At 48.6% G+C, this 19821-nt stretch overlaps 1 protein-coding gene across 1 annotated transcript; it reads right to left on the bottom strand.

Annotated features, from left to right (window-relative positions):
• Positions 1–1488: 1488 nt before the first annotated feature.
• On the bottom strand, positions 1489–19540 carry P3H3 (prolyl 3-hydroxylase 3). The gene is made up of 15 exons (XM_073552962.1): positions 19005–19540; positions 14298–14450; positions 14015–14192; positions 13643–13774; positions 13366–13499; positions 12685–12774; positions 9943–9995; positions 9466–9497; positions 9207–9331; positions 9007–9102; positions 6941–7088; positions 6729–6846; positions 6163–6238; positions 3842–3982; positions 1489–2710 (listed from the first exon to the last, which is right to left on the bottom strand). The coding sequence occupies exons 1-15, from the start codon at positions 19368–19370 to the stop codon at positions 2525–2527; spliced, it is 2028 nt and encodes a 675-aa protein (XP_073409063.1). The 5' UTR covers positions 19371–19540; the 3' UTR covers positions 1489–2524.
• Positions 19541–19821: the final 281 nt, after the last annotated feature.

Genomic DNA, 19821 nt, shown 5'->3' with positions numbered 1-19821 from the left:
GTAATGTCAGCATCCCTGGTGGTGTAGGGCAGTCAGGTGTAATGTCAGCATCCCTGGTGGTCTATGGCAGTCAGGTGTAATGTCAGCATCCCTGGTGGTCTAGAGCAGTCAGGTGTAATGTCAGCATCCCTGGTGGTCTAGGGCAGTCAGGTGTAATGTCAGCATCCTTGGTGGTCTAGGGCAGTCAGGTGTAATGTCAGCATCCCTGGTGGTCTAGGGCAGTCAGGTGTAATGTCAGCATCCCTGGTGGTCTAGGGCAGTCAGGTGTAATGTCAGCATCCCTGGTGGTGTAGGGCAGTCAGGTGTAATGTCAGCATCCCTGGTGGTGTAGGGCAGTCAGGTGTAATGTCAGCATCCCTGGTGGTGTAGGGCAGTCAGGTGTAATGTCAGCATCCCTGGTGGTCTATGGCAGTCAGGTGTAATGTCAGCATCCCTGGTGATCTATGGCAGTCAGGTGTAATGTCAGCATCCCTGGTGGTCTAGAGCAGTCAGGTGTAATGTCAGCATCCCTGGTGGTCTAGGGCAGTCAGGTGTAATGTCAGCATCCTTGGTGGTCTAGGGCAGTCAGGTGTAATGTCAGCATCCCTGGTGGTCTAGGGCAGTCAGGTGTAATGTCAGCATCCCTGGTGGTCTAGGGCAGTCAGGTGTAATGTCAGCATCCCTGGTGGTCTAGGGCAGTCAGGTGTAATGTCAGCATCCCTGGTGGTCTAGGGCAGTCAGGTGTAATGTCAGCATCCCTGGTGGTCTAGGGCAGTCAGGTGTAATGTCAGCATCCCTGGTGGTATAGGGCAGTCAGGTGTAATGTCACCATCCCTGGTGGTCTAGGGCAGTCAGGTGTAATGTCACCATCCCTGGTGGTCTAGGGCAGTCAGGAGTAATGTCAGCATCCCTGGTGGTCTAGGGCAGTCAGGTGTAATGTCAGCATCCCTGGTGGTCTAGGGCAGTCAGGTGTAATGTCAGCATCCCTGGTGGTCTAGGGCAGTCAGGTGTAATGTCAGCATCCCTGGTGGTCTGGGGCTATTTTTGCTGTCTGTCTCTTTCTCCCCATACTACATTTTCCCATCCTCTTTCCACCCTGATGTCTCTAGCTCCTTATCTCTATATATGATACCCTTTCGCTCGTCGGTGATGTCTCTCCATATCGAGATCTGATTTTCGCAGCGTGGGGTCTCTTTGTGCCACATGACTGTATCCCATCTCGCTGCACCTGGCGGCGTCTTGTATAAGGTCAGGGGGTCTCGTTCTGCCCTCTGGGCTGTTTTTGCTGCCTTTCTCCGTCCATCTCTCTCTTCAATTGTCCCCATATAAAGTCATCCCGCGGTCTGATTTTCTGTAAGTGTCTCTTTCTGTCCGTGCGTCTCTCTCTCTCTCATCGTCCCCATATAAAGACATCTCCCGTCTCCCCCCCAGGCCGCGCTCACAAACACCTTATTGTGTACAAAACATCTTGTGATTTTGGCAGAGCCGGTAATGCACTTCTCCCCCGGGTCACTGAGCGAACTGGAGGCTTTATTAGAAAAATACAAAAAACCTCACTGTACATCATTAACCCACCGCTGACCGGCGCAGCGTCCTCCGCGGGGATGGCGGCACCGACGTACGTGCCGAGCTCCTGGCTCCACTAAACCTGCACAGCTCATTGCTCTCTGTTATCAGCCAGTCCGGATAATATGGATTAAGAGGCTGCAGTTCTGGGGATTTGAAATAGGAAATCCTAAAAAAAATATCATCCGCTCCCCTTATAACGCTCAGACACTATTATAAGCCGTCGCCTGTCGCGTCAGCATGCGGCTTTAATCGTGTGTTCTGTAAGGAAGCATCATAGCGGATGATAAAAAAAAGCTTCTGCCACTTTCTAACAATTTGTCACCATTTCTCATCACCTCTGCTTGCTGTCAGTAAATGGAAACTTTCTCGTCCATATCCAGATATTGATCCCGGCTTCTCACAGCTGAGGGTTCGTTCCACGGGTTCAGGGAATCTTTTGCGAGTCTTGCTAGATGTCTGTTACAATGTATCAGAGCCGAGAAAATGGAGCAGCCGGGAGCCCAATTTAGATGCAATTGTAACAACCTCTCAGCTGTGAGAAGTGTTAGGTCTTTTAGGGTTTATAAGGCAGCGGATGCAATCAAAAAACGGTTCCATTTGCCGCCAGCAGGCAGAGATCCTGGAAAATGGGGAAGAATTGAAGCAAAAAGTAGATTAGTTGCAGAACTTTGTATTATACACAGATTGGCCTTCGTCTACATCAATCTTACAGAACCTCCCCACCCGCACATCCCCTTTAAGCCCAGTCATGTGACCAGCACCGCCATATTCCACGAAGTGTCCGCAATGTTCACAGCCGGCGACCCGTTAACCCTTACCAGGCCACAGCCTGCTGCCCTGGATGCCGATTAGACACTCCTTTACTCCCCAGACCTGCAGAGTCCCCGATGCACGAGCGATCTGCGGAGCATCGGCCCATTAACCCCTTCCTGTCAGTCTGGCGGGGCCGCACTATGCTCAGTCTCTTCCTCGGTCTCTAAAGTTCATCTCTGATTTTCCTGGCGACTCTTCTCCTCTGCTGCCGTCCGGACGGTTTCTCGGCCCCTTCGCTTCCGGAGGTCGCTGTCCTGGACGTCTCCCTGCCGGTCCTGGTGGGTTTGTCTTCTGCTTCCTTGGCTTTAATGACCTCGCCCGTCACTATGCTTTTTGCTTTAATTCTTTCCTTTAAAGGGGAGAAAAACAAAAACATATTAGTATGGGATGCCATATTGACGCCGCGAGCCTGTGAGGCAGATATCTGCAAGGCAGCCGGTCATCCATTAACTGCTCCATGACCAGATGATGTCATCGGGAGGGGATGACGTCATGTCGTCGGGAGGGGATGACGTCATGTCGTCGGGAGGGGATGACGTCATGTCGTCGGGAGGGGATGACGTCATGTCGTCGGGAGGGGATGACGTCATGTCGTCGGGAGGGGATGACGTCATGTCGTCGGGAGGGGGTGACGTCATGTCGTCGGGAGGGGGTGACGTCATCGGGAGGGGGTGACGTCATCAGGAGGGGGTGACGTCATCGGGAGGGGGTGACGTCATCGGGAAGGCATGACGTCATAGGTTTCTGGCTGTGCATTCTTAGTCTCCCTGATGTTCACATCTGCGCTTCCATTTTTAATAGTCGGATGTCATATTCCTGTGATGGAATCCGCTGCACAATGGACACCAGCAGCGCCAGGCAAATCCTACTGATTTATAGTAGGGGTGGTCCATCTCTTGCACTAAAGGGTCTATGGTTTTGACTTGGGAAGGGGGAAAAAAAAAAAAATTGCTGCACGCAAAAACGATGGAGCCTACAGAGTCTAAGGTGTATAGGACTGCATGCACCGATTGTGTCTTCCCTGCCCATCTCCACCATTTGTTCCTCGTACTAAAAAAAAACAACTAAAAAAATCATATTACCATTCAGGAATCTGGGAAAGTTGGGTGAGATCTCTCCCGGGAGCTGTTTTTTTCCATCCCATATCCATGGGACCCAGGTGTTACTAGAAGAGCAGCAGCAAGGGTAGATTTTGTACACTTTTAAACATTCTGGGCTTTTTACAAAAAAAAGAAGAGTTGGTGCGGACAACATCCCCTTCAAATAAAAATAGCGGAGGAGGACTTGGTGTAAATAATACATTTTTAGTGGAAAGTTTGAGAAGATACAATAAAAGGAAAAACTTATCATTAAATAATACAATATGAGCATAACTTCCCTGAAAATGTCAAAAAAAAAAAAGGTGTAAAAACAAGGCAGGCGGATGCGGACGACGCGGGGATGCAGGTCCGGCTCTGACATTTACTCAGACTGGTGTTACCTGTTCTGCATGTTCTGCCGATCCCGTGAACCACAAAGCAATGGCACATCTTCTCCCCTGTGTCACGGCACGAACCCCATGGGCATTCTCACCCCCCGAGCTGAATAGGACCAGGCGGCCGCAGCGGGGGCGGACCTCTGCCTGCTCGGAGAATACAGAGGACTCAATTAACATTTTTATTAACCACTTATCTGAGAGATTATATATATATATATATATATATATATATATATATATATATATTTTACTGCAGATTACTAAATATAAAATTCTGGTACAGAGCACCAAATCCTCTGCACACATAGGTTTTATTGATAGAAGGCTCATTTCCCGCAGGCACCACTAGAGGGAGTATAGAACACACAGATCTCAATAATCACACTGTATGCACTAAGCTCCTCAGCGCCCCCTAGTGGTGGCAGCAGGCAGAATTTTATAATTTTTTTTTTGTTTTCATAAATCAACAAATAAATGATACTTTTAGACCTAATATCATGAGTACTAAAGTGTGTATATTAACATCACACATAACTGCATAGGCTGAGATCACACGTGGCGTTTTTTTCGCGGTTCCGCGGTGGTTTTAAACGCGAAAAATAAGCATCCCATGCATTCCTATGGGATTCCGCAATGCTGTGCTAATGCTGCGGTTTTTACCGCGGCGGAATCGCTTCGTGGTAAAAAAGGCAGCTTGCTCATTAATTTTGTGGAATCGCGGCGATCCCGCAACCCATAGGAATGCATTGTTCTGCTTACTTCCCGCATGTGGCTGTGCACACCATGCGAAAAGTAAGCAGAACATTTGCGGATGGTACCCACGGTCCGGAGGAGAGGAGACTGTCCTCCGGGCTCTGGGTACCATATCCCTGTAAAAAATGGAATTAAAATAAAAAATATTGTTATTCTTACCTTCCGACGTCCCGCGCAGCCTTCCCGCCTCTCTCCACGCTCCCAGTAAGCCTTTGCGAGCGATGATGTCCGTTCTCGTGGGATCGCGAAGTCTTGCGGTCATTTGCGCGACGTCATCGCTAATTACCGCGAGACGTCGCGATCCCGCGAGAACGGACGTCATCGCGGGCATTTTCGCAAAGGATTACTGGGAACGAGAGCGTGGAGAGAGGCGGGAAGGCTGCGCAGGACGTCGGAAGATAAGAATAACACCATTTTTTATTTTTTATTATTTTTTACATTTTATCTTTTACTACTGATGCTGCATAGGCGGCCTCAATAGTAAAAAGTTGTTCACACTTGTCAAACACTATGTTTGACTAGTGTGACCAACCTGTCAATCAGTTTTCCAAGCGATGCTCCAGATCGCTTGGAGAACGCTAGCATTTTACAAGCTAATTACGCTTGCAAAATGCTAATTTTTCCACGGGAAAATCGCGGGAATTTAAAATGCGATTTTCCAGCGGAATGGAATGCTGGAACTCTCGCGGTAATTTCTGCGAGAGTTCCGCTACGTGTGAACTTTGCCTAATTCTACTCCTCTCTGTTATCAGCTGTTTCAGGGCAGGAGGAAGATGACTGCAGCGTGCTTCAATTGAACGACCACCAGGGAGTTTGCTTTTCGGATTTTTTGCCGTATGATCATTATTATTTGTAGATAGATTCCAGCCTTTAGTTCATACGGCTTTAATTTTGCATTTGATAATCCAGAATGTTTGATAATGGCATTTTTTTCATTATTGGATAATGTCGGATTAAAGGATGCAAAGTTTTGTTTTTTGTTTTTTACCATAATTTCAAAATTTCGTGGTGGTCTATGGGAATAAAAAGGCTATTTGTATATTCCTTGGTGGTGTAAGGTGGTAAAGGGGGTTAATTTTATGTTCCCAGGTGTTCCAAGGCAACAAATGGTAAATTCAGGGGTTCTGTTCTTAGAATCCCCTTATGCAGCTGCCCAGTTTGCCACCCCCTAAACCAAATATTGATACCAAATGGTCATGTGATTCCTGTCTGCCAATCAGACAGAAGAGCATTTTAATTAGCATAAAGAACGAGCTCAAGTTGGTGAATAGAATTCTCTGATTTTCAGATATTTTGGATTATAAAATGCTCAAAAAAGTAAAGGAAATTCGAGGAATTCATTGTTTCAAAGCCTTCGGTGCAGAATTTGTGGTAAGATAAATATTTTTTTTTTTAGATAAACTATAATTTCTTTATTGTGGTTTATGTGTCGAAATGTCTTTTAGTTATTTTTATGTTCTTGTTATCAGCTGCTCTTCACTAGAATACATCAGCAGCATCACCTGCAGGCGACCAGTGGTACTGCACCTCCAAAAAAATAAATAAAAAGCCATTACAAATCTCACACTCACCGCCACCGTAGTCCCGTCCATTTCTGTGAACAAGAGGTCGCCCCCTAGAAAGTCGTCATTCAGATAAAGCATCCCACTAAGGCGGAATAAATCACAGAGAGGTTATGGTGATCAGTCCTAATTAAACTAATGTCAAGTCCCTTTTAAAAGGGAAGGTGACAGGTCGGAAGATCTCACTGATGGAGGATGTGTAGCCTCCACCAATCACTGTAAGAAAAGGGTAACAATAAATTGCCAGAAGGCTCCCATTCATTCCAATGGGACTGTAACGCAGATTTAAAGGATATGGAGCCACATGGGGGCATTTGTTTTCCCTTTAAAGGAATTAATTTTGAGCTATAAATGCATTTTTGCAGTCGGCTTTTATCCTCTTTGGTTTCCTGTACATTGCTGGCTGTAGAATCAGGTACCTGGAAGTAGTGCAGCCTCAGGCTCTGCGGCCTGGAACTTCAGTTCCTTCTATCTCAGCATAGAAATAATATTTTGAAAAACAGTTTTCACCTTTTTGATGGAAATCATGCCGTCACAATACATGGGGGGGTCCTAGGGGCGCAGTGTTCACCCACCTATAGTCTCTGTGGATATACGCCGGGGGCTCCCGCCAGCACTCCTTCTCCTCGGGGTCCAGGATACAATTGTCTGCATGCACGGGGTGACTGAGATCGGAGCGCCCCTCCTGCTCCCCTGACAGTGAAAAGAGGGGGTGAAGTTAAAGGGGCACATAGGGGAGTATATGAGGCTGCCGGCCATAGTGATAGACAGCAGGAGCCTCACTTACCCAAAATGGCCGAGCGGCACACGAGCTGCGAGTACGAGAAATGCAACGTCCCGGTCTCAAAGTACGACTGTGTCAGAACACGAGCGCGCTCCGTGGCGTGGTACAGAAAATGAGCGCGGTGGCGATCCACCGATCCCGAGGAAACCATCTATAAAGAGATCCCCAGAATCAGCAGTAATTACCATACGGGAGCCATTATGTCTGAAACCTAAGCTGGAGGGTTATGGGGAGTTAAAAAAAACTTTTTCAAGCAGAAACTGCCTCAGGAAACGCTACTTTTTAGGGAGTTTTTCTTTTTTCCCTGAAGAGTTTGGGTTTATTTTTTCTTGAGTTTATAATAAATTTTATTTCTATAGCGCCGACATATTCCGCAGCACTTTACATTTCGGAGGGGATTTGTACAGACAATAGACATTACACCATAACAATAATCACATAGATCATAACAGATACCAAGAGGAGTGAGGGCCCTGCTCGCAAGCTTACAGTCTATGAGGAAAGAGGGAGACATGGAAGGTGGGTGGTAACAGCTGCCCTGATTGTATGGACCAGCCATAATGTTAAGTGTGTAACAGTACAGACACAGAGGGCTAATGGAGGCATAAAGCATGTGGGAACATGATGCGGGGAACCTGGTTATGGTAAAACTTTTGGCTCTGCCACACAGGGATAGGTTAGGTTAATGTGTTGAGGCGATAGGCCAGTCTGAATAAATGCGTTTTCAGGGCACGCTTAAAATTGTGGGGATTGGAGACTAATCGTATTGACCTGGGAAGTGCATTCCAAAGAATTGGCGCAGCATGTGTATAGTCTTGGAGACGGGAGAGGGAGGTTCTGATTATTGAGGATGCTAACCTCAGGTCATCAGCAGAACGGAGGGCGCGGGTAGGGTGGTATACTGAAACAAGGGAGGAGATGTAGGGTGGTGCTGAGCCATGGAGGGCTTTGTGGGTGAGGGTAATAAGTTTATACTGAATTCTGGAGTGGATGGGTAGCCAGTGTAATGACTGGCATAAGGTAGAGGCATCGGTGTAACGATTGGTGAGGAATATGATCCTGGCTGCATCATTCAGGACGGATTGGAGAGGGGAGAGTTTGGTAAGAGGGAGACCGATTAGAAGAGCGTTACAATAGTCGAGACGAGAATGGAAAAGAGAAACAGTAAGAGTTTTTGCGGAGTCAAAAATAAGAAAAGGTCGAATTCTAGAAATGTTTTTGAGGTGCAGATGACAAGAGCGAGCCAGTGATCGGATGTGGGGGCAAAGTTTATTCGCAGCTTTCTGATTGGACAGTGAGAAATCTCTTTACAAAAGTGACAGGTATTTATTAATGTCTTCCTAGCGGTTTCCAAATCCACTTCAGTTAAAAAAAAACCAAACAAAAAGAAACTCCCCCAAAAACTCCTCCTATGAGCAGCAAAATGGATTTGTTACAGAAATTAACTGGAAGATTTTTCTGAGAGTTTTGTAGCAGTTTTTCAGGATGATTTTGGGGGACATCCGCTCCAAAAACTCCTAAAACAGGCATTACATGACTACACCCTAAAGGTGGATGTGCACATGACGACATTTCTTGTTGGGTTTTTGGAGCAGAAACTCCAAAGTTTTGAAGAGTTTTTAGAGTTTGTGTGCCCCATTTTTGAGAGTTTCTGGTCCAAAAATTCAGCCAAAAAACAAACAGCTCTGTGCACATACCGTACCTTTGGGAATGTGCACCCGGTGTTTTTTAGAGGCTGGCTTCCCACATAGTTTTTTGCTATATTTTGATTTTTTTTTTTTTTACATTCTATATATAAAATAGGGGCAACTCCCAAGCCAGACAGGCCACTTTTTTTCCTCCTCGTGGCTTTCAAAGCCTGAAGTGATTAAACAGAATTAACAAAGTCTGAACATGAGCGACAGGAGGTCTTTTGAATATTCTGTGCATTGTTTTTTTTTTTTAAACACAGGAATCCGCCTGAAAAAGATGTCACGTGCACAATACCCTAAAGAGAGCGCGTTTCCAGAGACAGAAACTAGTCCATCAGACTAGTGGAAGGACCCGCTCTTACTGCCCCAGACTGGTACCTGAAGGGCTTGCAGGACGGTCAGGCCTTGGATTTTCTCGTGGGCCGTGTGAGGGGATCGTCTTCTCTTCAACGCTTCTCCGGAGGCTTCCGCTTCCTGAAGATAACCCGTAAGGTAAAGACAATAACGCAAAGAAAAATCCAAAAGCCAAAATTGCTCCATTTCTCCTGGGAACCTGATACTACTCCTTCTTCACGTACCTGCACGAGACCAAGCAATGCCTCGCACTCCTCGTCAGAAAGGACTCCATCCAAGGTGACTCTGGAGGTCCCGTTCATCTGCCGGGGGGTCAGTGCGACCGTCACCTCCTCGTATGGGAGTTGCCCTGCAGGACATGACGCGTGTTTACTGGTCGCGGCGTCCAATGACGTGTAAAAGTGCGCGGCCATATAGGCGTATGTCTATACCGTCACACGGTGACAGCACGAAACGTGGCACAATACGTCGCAGGGTACTCACCGCCCGCCTCCTCCGCAGCTGCTCGCTCAGCCCTAGTTTAAAAAAGACAGAAAAAATAAAAATACCTTATTATACATAGTATATCGCAGAGAAAATCTGTGTTCTGATTGGAGCAGAGGAGCAGCGCCCCGGGTGAGGCGAGCGCCCCCTTACAAGAAATAATGGCCCCTTCAAAAAAATATCAATGCCCTTTAAAACGTTACGCGTCCCGCAAAAGTAATAATGTCCCCCGAAAAAAGTAAAGTTGCAGCATGGACGGAGAGCGGTGCGGCCCCCTACAGCTCTCGCTCTACCTCCAATTGACGCAATGTTGATGCTGCCCAATCAGCTCAATGTGGATTTTGGCCAGATGTTCGGGGTATTTGACCCGTCCGGGATCTTAGGCGTCACACATCACTGGTACTTTATTTTTTTTCCTTTAGTAACTTGCGCCCCTGCGTCCCCCCGATGCTGCTGAGCCTTAGGGGGTGACCTCACCTGATTCTCTCTCGAAGACTCTCTGGAATAATTTCCTCTGGCGTCCAAAGATCCTAAAAAGACAGAGGGTCACATCGATAAGAACCGGCCACAGAGAAGAAAATGGCGTTGTTTATATTCTGGCTGGGGGGGCTAGAAGGGTTAATCACACAACTGTGCAATACTTATAAAATAAGGACTAAGTTACTGATCGCTGGGGGTCCGAACATTGAGAATCCCGTATGATCCCAAGGAGTGATCCCTGGGTTATATACTAAGCACATCAGCAACACAAAATTATGTCCTGTGCTGATAGTTTGCTACAATGTATCGGTGCAGAGAAAAAATGTATCATTGAAACCCAGCCTGTTAGTAACCCTCAGCTGTGAGAAGTATTAGGTCCGAACAGGAGCATGAACAAATGTTCCCTTTCACTGACACCCAGGAAAGATCTTGGGAAAAAAAGGGAAAATTCAAAGAAAAGTATATTACTTGCATCTAAAAGGGGTTGAACAGCTTTGAAGACTTTATTTTATTTCTTAAATACATGTGTTTGGGGCTATAAATCATTAAAATCACTACTTAACCCAAGAGTGCAGGCCCCAACCACGGCTCTCCATGCGGACGATCTGGCTAATTATTTCAAAGAAAAAATTGACCATATCCGACAGGAAATTATCTCCCAATCCCCTCATACCATGCACTGTCCTCCCTCCCCCACTGCATCTCGCTCACTCTCTGATTTTGAACCAGTAACCGATGAAGAAGTGATCAGGCTCCTTGCATCTTCTCGCCCTACTACTTGCACCAGTGACCCCATTCCATCACATCTCCTCCAGTCCCTTTCCCCTGCTGTCACCACTCACCTAACAAAAATATTCAACCTCTCTCTCTCTTCCGGTATCTTTCCTTCCTCATTTAAGCATGCCATCAAACATCCACTACTTAAAAAATCATCCCTCGACCAAAACTGTGCCGCTAACTATAGGCCTGTCTCTAATCTTCCCTTCATCATTCGACACGGTGGATCATCAGCTCCTCCTCACTATGCTCCATTCCATTGGCCTCAAGGACACCGTTCTCTCCTGGTTCCCCTCCTAGCTCTCTGACCGCTCCTTTACTGTATCTTTTGCCAGTTCCTCCTCCTCTCACCTTCCCCTTACTGTTGGGGTTCCTCAAGGATCGGTTCTAGGTCCCCTCCTCTTCTCCTTGTACACTGCCCCTATTGGTCAAACAATCAGTAGATTTGGTTTCCAGTACCATCTCTATGCTGATGACACCCAATTATACGCTTCTTCTCCTGACATCACGCCAGCCTTTCTAGAAAACACCGGTGATTGTCTAAATGCTGTGTCTAACATCATGTCCTCACTATATCTGAAACTGAACCTGTCAAAGACTGAACTCCTCGTGTTTCCTCCCGCTACTAATGTACCTATACCCGACATTGCCATTTCCGTGTGTGGTTCCACTATTACTCCCCAGCAACAGGCCCGCTGTCTTGGGGGTCATACTTGATTCTGAGGTTTCCTTTGTCCCCCACATTCGATCACTGGCTCGCTCTTGTTATCTGCACCTCAAAAATATTTCTAGAATTCAACCTTTTCTTACTTTTGACTCCGCAAAAACTCTTACTGCTTCTCTTATTCATTCTCGTCTCGACTATTGTAACTCTCTTCTAATCGGTCTCCCTCTTACCAAACTCTCCCCCCTCCAATCTGTCTTGAATGCTGCTGCCAGGATCATATTCCTCACCAATCGTTACACCGATGCCTCTACCTTGTACCAGTCCTTACACTGGCTACCCATCCACTCCAGAATCCAGTACAAACTTATTAGCCTCACCCACAAAGCTCTCCATGGCTCAGCACCACCCTACATCTCCTCCCTTGTCTCAGCCTACCCGTGCCCTCAGTTCTGCTGATGACCTGAGGTTAGCATCCTCAATAATCAGAGCCTCCCACTCCCGTCTCCAAGACTTTTCACGTGCTACGCCAATTCTTTGGAATGCACTACCCAGGTTAATATGATTAGTTGCCAATCCCCACAATTTTAAGCGTGCCCTAAAAACGCATTTGTTCAGACTGGCCGATCGCCTCAACACATTTACCTAATCTATCCCTGTGTGGCACATTCTAAATTTTTACTATAACCAGGTTCCTCGCATCATGTTCTCACATGCTTTGTGCATTTAATAGCCCTCTGTGTCTGTACTGTTACATATTTAGACTGTTAACTGGTTCAAGCAGCAACAGGAACACTCGATTCTTACACTATGGCTGGGCCGAACAATGAAAGCAATTGTTACCACCCACCTTTCGTGTCTACCTCTTTCCTCATAGACTGTAAGCTTGCGAGCAGGGCCCTCATTCCTCTTGTTATCAGTTATGATCTATGTGATTATTGTTATGCTGTAATGTCTATTGTCTGTACAAGTCCCCTCTATAATGTAAAGTTCTGCGGAATATGTTGGCGCTATAGAAACAAAATTGTTATTATTATTATTATTATTATTAAAAATGTGGCACCATTTGCCTTCTGTAACCTCTGTATTGCACTGTCTATTGCTGCAGAATGGGTTAACTGAGAAAAACTCAGTGAGCTCGCTTTGACGGTCTAATGGAGGAGCTCGTAACTCTTATCGGTCTTTTTCTGAGCTACATAGACCACAAAAGTTTGCACACCCTTTCATTTGTATCCACATCCTCAGGAAGAGCATTAAGGAACATTGAAATAAACGATGAATGAATAAATGTGTCTGACCGGATCCTGAAAGTCGATGCCCAGGTTCTCCATGACGTAATACAACAGCTTCTTCTCCGACAGCGTCTGGCGCACGTACGACGCGATATTCTGCAAAGAAAGACACAAATCATAATCTAGAACCTCGAAACAAGCGACATTGCCCAAAGGAATGGGGAAAAAAGTGGGAAAATTTAAAGGAATTTTCCATCATTAACAGAAAAAAAAACACTGAGAGGAGGGTGGATTTTCTCATTGATGTCGAGGGATCGGTGCCTCCAGCTCAGTTTCGTGGTCTATTAGAATTTGACATAGTCTGATATCCATCCCTTTTGTCCCTGGAGACTCTGCATGCTGATCTGTCCCTCCTCCATGCTTTATACTGCAGCTTTGCTTTTCGAGTCTAGCTTGTGGTGATCAGTTCCAACTCAGCGATGATCTTTGACCCGAGCTTACTGCACTGTCCGGTAAAGTCTGATATCCACACCCTGTCTCATCAGAGGCTCCTGCTGATCATCTGCCCCTCCTCCATGCTTTATACTGCAGCACCTCTTTTCAAGATTGATTTGTGGAGATCACATTGAATCAACCAGTTCTCACTTTTCGCCATATAATGCAATTAATATACTATGCGTGGGACAAACATGCCGCAGTTGGGGACATCTGGAAGGGGCACATACTTTTTCACAGCGCGGTCATTACCTCGCGTGCTCTGATCTCACTTTTACTTTGCAGTTTCTGCTCATATCCGCGGAGAGTTTCCACCAAGGTCTCATTATGTGGATGGAAAAGTAGTAGCGACCGTGCGATCTGCGCAGCCGACTCCCAGGCCCCAACTGTAAAGACAGAAGGACAAGAGGGAGAACGGGTCTGAGACTACAATTCCCAGCATGCCTTGATGATCTGCAGCCATCAGTACATATTGGGAGTTGTAGTTTTTACAATACAAGGTGGCGCACAGCCAGAGAAGGCGACTTACGCTGGGAATATCCTCGCTGAAGCAGCTGTAGATGAGATACGAGGATGTCCTGGGGGGAGCGCTTCTGTCCCGGCGTTAATGACACTTCTAGGGCGCATCGCTGCTTACACTGCAAGACCCGAGAATAATATTCTGGGGGGGAGAACAAACATTGGTGATCACCCAAAAATAAAAAAAACGGCCACACAAATGAGCAAAGTGATCCCCCCCGTTTACCAAAGCAGCTTCCAAAATTCTGCAAATCACCCTTGGAAACCGGTTTATAGTCATATTTTTGGGGTCACCCCATGAGTGAACATCAATATAAAGGAACAAAGAGACAGACAGGGAGACTAAAGGTCACGGACCGGCAGAGAAGACATCTACTGATACCTGCAATGACCTCGGGGAAGTCTCGGTGGGTTTCATTCTCGTGCTCTCGTAATCCCTCACAGAGGGTCCGGCAATCATGAAGAGTAGACAGACAGGAGCTCAGAGACTCCTCCAGCCTCAGGACAGCGGTGGTCGGACGCTCCTGAGATAGTAGAGGCAACGCTTGGGCAAAGAGAGCCTGGGGTAAGAGGACACTATGGTGGTCAGTCGGGAGAAGAAAAAACAGGAGCAATGGATACTAATGAGGACGAGGAACTCTGTGACTTGTAGTATCAGCTGTTACCTTGTACGGGGGCTCCTCCAGGTCTCGGAAGCTTCGTTCTTCAACCCCTTTCATGGTGCGGTACCGGGTAACATCACCTTGGATCTGTTCATGATGGGGGTTCCTCACAAAGAAAGTGTAGGCAGCGGCAGCCGCTTCGTCCAACTCCTCCAGCTGTGAAAAGTGAGGGGAAAACTGACATAGCTCAATCCCACCAGAAATTAGACTTCAGCTCCATCAGAATCTAAAGCCGTTGTCTTCTCCACCAAAACTAAAACTCCACATTCCTCCAAAGCCTAGGGCCAAAGACGCCCCCATCCTGCCGAGTCTTGGGCCAAAGACGCCTCCATCCTGCCAGAGCCTAGGGTCAAAGACGCCCCCCATCCTGCTGAGCCTAGGGCCAAAGACGCCTCCATCCTGCCAGAGCCTAGGGCCAAAGACGCCTCCATCTTGCCAGAGCCTAGGGCCAAAGACGCCTCCATCCTGCCAGAGCCTAGGGCCAAAGACGCCTCCATCCTGCCAGAGCCTAGGGCCAAAGACGCCTCCATCCTGCCAGAGCCTAGGGCCAAAGACGCCTCCATCCTGCCAGAGCCTAGGGCCAAAGACGCCTCCATCCTGCCAGAGCCTAGGGCCAAAGACGCCTCCATCCTGCCAGAGCCTAGGGCCAAAGACGCCTCCATCCTGCCAGAGCCTAGGGTCAAAGACGCCTCCATCCTGCCAGAGCCTAGGGCCAAAGATGCCTCCATCCTGCCAGAGCCTAGGGCCAATGATGCCTCCATCCTGCCAGAGCCTAGGGCCAATGACTCCTCCATCCTGCCAGATTCTAGAGCCAATGACACCTCCATGCATCCAGAATCTAGAGCCAACGATGCCTCCATTCATCCAGCCAGAATCTAGAGCCAATGACAGCTCCATGCAGCCAGAATCTAGAGCCAATGACATCTCCATCCATCCAGAATCTAGAGCTAATGACCCCTCCCATCCATCCATAATCAACAGTCAATGACAGCTCCATCATCCAGAAAGTAGAGACAATGATGCCTCCATCCAACCAGAATCTAGAGCCAATGACAGCTCCATCCAGCCAGAATCTAGCGCCAACGATGCTTCCATCCAGCCAGCCAGAAACCAGAGCCAATGACGCCTCCATCCATCCAGAATCTAGAGCCAATGACACCTCCATTCAGCCAGAATCTACAGCCAACGACATCTCTATACAGTTAGCCAGAATCTAGAGAAAATGACACCTCCATCCTTGCAGAATCTAGAGCCAATAACACCTCCATCCATCCAGAATCTAGAGCCAATGACTCCTCCATTCAGCCAGAATCTAGAGCCAATGATGTCTCCATCCATCCATCCAGAATCTAGGAGCCAATGGCTCCACCATCCTGCCAGAATCTAGAGCCAATGATGCCTCCATCCAGCCAGAATCTAGACCCAATGATGCCTTCATCCCTCCAGGACCTAGAGCCAATGATACCTCCATGTCACCATGACCTAGAGTTACTGATTACTCCATCCCACCAGAATCTAGATCAGGGGTGGACACACCATTGGTGCAACTTGTGCATCCTCACAAGGGCTTAAAATGTCGAGAGGCCACCTCCACCTCCAAAGAAACTTATGTCACAGACACATTGGGCTGCAAATGGCCCATATGCTGTTCTTGCTCGGGGACCTTCATACTGTTCTTGCTCGGGGACCTTCATTTGTCTGTGTCTGTCTTTGACCTAGAGCCAATGATGCCTCCATCACACAACACTTTAGAGTCATATATGCGTCATACCAGAACCTAGACCAATAACACCTCCATACTACTAGAGTCTAGAGCTAACGATATCTCCAGCCCTCCGGGACCTAAGCAAATGTTACTTTACATCCCATCAGGTCCTAAATCCAATGTTACCCCACATTGTTACCCCACATCCCTGCAGGACCAAGAAACAACGTTACCCAACATAGCACCAGGACCTAGAGCCAATGTTATCCCACCAGAACCTAGAGCCAATGCTATCCCACAAGGACCTAGAGCCAATATTATCCCACATCTCACCATAACCTAGATCCACTGATATCCCACCAGGACCTAGAGCCAATGTTATCCCACATCCCACCAGGATCTAGAGCCAATGTTAACCCACATCCCACCAGGACCTAGAGCCAATGTTATCCCACCAGGATCTAGAGCCAATGTTATCCCACATCCCATCAGGACCTAGAGCCAATGTTATCCCACCAGGATCTAGAGCCAATGTTATCCCACCAGGATCTAGAGCCAAAGTTATCCCACCAGGATCTAGAGCCAATGTTATCCCACATCCCACCAGGATCTAGAGCCAATGTTATCCCACATCCCACCAGGACCTAGAGCCAATGTTATCCCACCAGGATCTAGAGCCAATGTTATCCCACATCCCACCAGGACCTAGAGCCAATGTTATCCCACCAGGACCTAGAGTCAATGTTACCCCACCCACTTACACTTGAGCTCATGTGTTCTTCCTACCGGTCAACAAGCTATAAATTCATTGCAGCCATTTGTTACTTAATATCTGTTTCTGGGAAAGTTGGATGACAATGGTCCTTCCAGGTCGGATACAGGATTCCCCCAGATCTCTCAGACTCAAACACAAACCTGAAAATGTTCAGGAGTCAAAATCCAGGTGAATGGTGATAATACTCGGCTTTCCCCGAAATGAAATGGTTGGATGAGGTTTTAATTACTGGACAGAAGAGAATAGAAGTGACTAGCGAGCAGATATTTACTCCGAGACGCTCCAGCCTATGTGGGTGCTTTTTTCCTATTTGGCTGATTCTTGTAGATTTTACTTTTTTACATTTTGTTTTATTTTCTGTCTCCATAAACAGATGGCGCCTCCCCCCATCCTCCGCCATATACACAGCCACGTGTGCAAGCCCCTACATAGCAGCAATGCATTCTGGGTAGTTAACCCCTTGGATAATTTTCCTAGACAGCTTCCAAAACTCACCACCAGCAAAGAATGAGACATTGAGGTGTCACTCACCCCTCCATAGTCTCATCTTCTTTCTGCAGAGTATTGCATTGTACCAAACATAATACACTGATGGCATCCAGAACCCGAGAGCTGCCACATCTGTACCCAAAATCCGGCATTTGTGGATAGGACCCCCTCAGTAAAGTATCCATGATTCCCTGCAGACCATTGCATTTCCCCAGACGCTCTGGCTGCAGGGTACAAGCCTGGACTGCAGACTATCACATGTCTCCATCAGTGTGATGCCAGCATCATTGGGACCAACTGCAGATCATCACACCCAGAGCTGTAGATTACCTTTCCCTACCCTGCAGAGTATTGCATCCCTGACAGCCAGCTACACACTGCCTGCATGCAAAGCAATCTGCCCACACATGGGACCCAGTCCTGGACTGCAGACTATTGCCCCAGTGTCACGGCACCCTCCTGCAGACTATTGCCCCAGTGTCACGGCACCCTCCTGCAGACTATTGCCCCAGTGTCACGGCACCCTCCTACAGACTATTGCCCCAGTGTCACGGCACCCTCCTGCAGACTATTGCCCCAGTGTCACGGCACCCTCCTGCAGACTATTGCCCCAGTGTCATGGCACCCTCCTGCAGACTATTGCCCCAGTGTCACGGCACCCTCCTGCAGACTATTGCCCCAGTGTCATGGCACCCTCCTGCAGACTATTGCCCCAGTGTCATTGCACCCTCCTGCAGACTATTGCCCCAGTGTCATGGCACCCTCCTGCAGACTATTGCCCCAGTGTCATTGCACCCTCCTGCAGACTATTGCCCCAGTGTCATGGCACCCTCCTGCAGACTATTGCCCCAGTGTCATGGCACCCTCCTGCAGACTATTGCCCCAGTGTCACGGCACCCTCCTGCAGACTATTGCCCCAGTGTCATGGCCCCCCTCTGCAGACTATTGCCCCAGTGTCACGGCACCCTCCTGCAGACTATTGCCCCAGTGTCACGGTACCCTCCTGCAGACTATTGCCCCAGTGTCACGGCACCCTCCTGCAGACTATTGCCCCAGTGTCACGGCACCCTCCTGCAGACTATTGCCCCAGTGTCACGGCACCCTCCTGCAGACTATTGCCCCAGTGTCACGGCCCCCCTCTGCAGACTATTGCCCCAGTGTCATGGCACCCTCCTGCAGACTATTGCCCCAGTGTCATGGCACCCTCCTGCAGACTATTGCCCCAGTGTCATGGCACCCTCCTGCAGACTATTGCCCCAGTGTCATTGCACCCTCCTGCAGACTATTGCCCCAGTGTCACGGCACCCTCCTGCAGACTATTGCCCCAGTGTCATGGCCCCCCTCTGCAGACTATTGCCCCAGTGTCATGGCACCCTCCTGCAGACTATTGCCCCAGTGTCATGGCACCCTCCTGCAGACTATTGCCCCAGTGTCATGGCACCCTCCTGCAGACTATTGCCCCAGTGTCATGGCACCCTCCTGCAGACTATTGCCCCAGTGTCATGGCACCCTCCTGCAGACTATTGCCCCAGTGTCATGGCACCCTCCTGCAGACTATTGCCCCAGTGTCACTGCACCCTCCTGCAGACTATTGCCCCAGTGTCATGGCATGTCCTGCAGACTATTGCCCCAGTGTCATGGCATGTCCTGCAGACTATTGCCCCAGTGTCATGGCATGTCCTGCAGACTATGGCATCTCCACCATGCAGACCACCCTGCCCCATCAGTCGCCCCGTCTCACCCTGTAGTGGGCCACTTGCAGGTAGTTGTAGGGCGCCCCCTTGCGGAAGGTCCTCTCCGTGTCCTGGGTCAGGCGGTACAGGGAGGGCTCCCCCAGCTGCAGGCGCTCGCAGCTCAGCAGACAGTCCGCTCGCTCCATCACCGCCTCCTCCAGTTGGGCCCCTCGGAGCCCGCATTCCTCCCCGCACCTCAGCCGCACGCCCCGCACCTCCCGCAGGCTCCGCAGCGCCCCCCGCAACTTGTCCCGGGCCTCCGACCACTCTCCCCTGGAAAACAGAGAGACCCCATCCCAGAGCAACTCATCGGGGGGCTGCAGAGTCACAGCGTGCACCAGCCCCAGGCTGAGGAGCAGGAGAGGGGCCTGCATGCTGGGGGGCAGCCGGGGAAGCAGGGAGGAGAGGCCCGGCCACTGCTGACATTCCCAACCGGAGGAGGAGGAGGAGAGGGGAGAGGAGGAGGAGGAGAGGGGGCAGGTGAGGAGCGACGTGGAGGAGGACTGGGGGGCACAGAACCTAAGACACAGAGGGAAGCAACAATGTAACAACTGCAGAAAAGAGGGAAGAAACAATGTAACAACTGCAGAAAAAAGAGGAAAGAAACAATGTAACAACTGCAGAGAGAGAGAGAGAGAGAGAGGAAAGAAACAATGTAACAACTGCAGAGAGAGAGAGGAAAGAAACAATGTAACAACTGCAGGAAAGAGGAAATAAACAATGTAACAACTGCAGGAAAGAAGCAATGTAACAACTGCAGAAAAAAAGAGGAAACAATGTAGTAACTGCAGGAAAAAGGAAAGAAACACTAATAACTGCAAGAAA

Source organism: Dendrobates tinctorius, unplaced genomic scaffold (assembly GCF_039654945.1).
Source record: "Dendrobates tinctorius isolate UK_male_01 unplaced genomic scaffold, ASM3965494v1 ptg000196l, whole genome shotgun sequence".
Lineage (NCBI taxonomy): Eukaryota > Metazoa > Chordata > Amphibia > Anura > Dendrobatidae > Dendrobates > Dendrobates tinctorius.
The sequence above is the reverse complement of the archived record's forward strand: the minus strand, read 5'-3'. Positions and strand labels throughout refer to the sequence as shown.

Bases quoted from the DNA above. Each gene is read 5' to 3' on its own strand.
- P3H3 (XM_073552962.1), bottom strand. From the start codon at position 19,370: ATGCAGGCCCCTCTCCTGCTCCTCAGCCTGGGGCTGGTGCACGCTGTG. The intron at 13,500-13,642 runs GTAAGTCGCCTT...CTGTCTTTACAG, and splicing joins TCAGCGAGGATATTCCCAGC to TTGGGGCCTGGGAGTCGGCT. The intron at 9,996-12,684 runs GTCAGACACATT...CTGTCTTTTTAG, and splicing joins GCATCGACTTTCAGGATCCG to GATCTTTGGACGCCAGAGGA.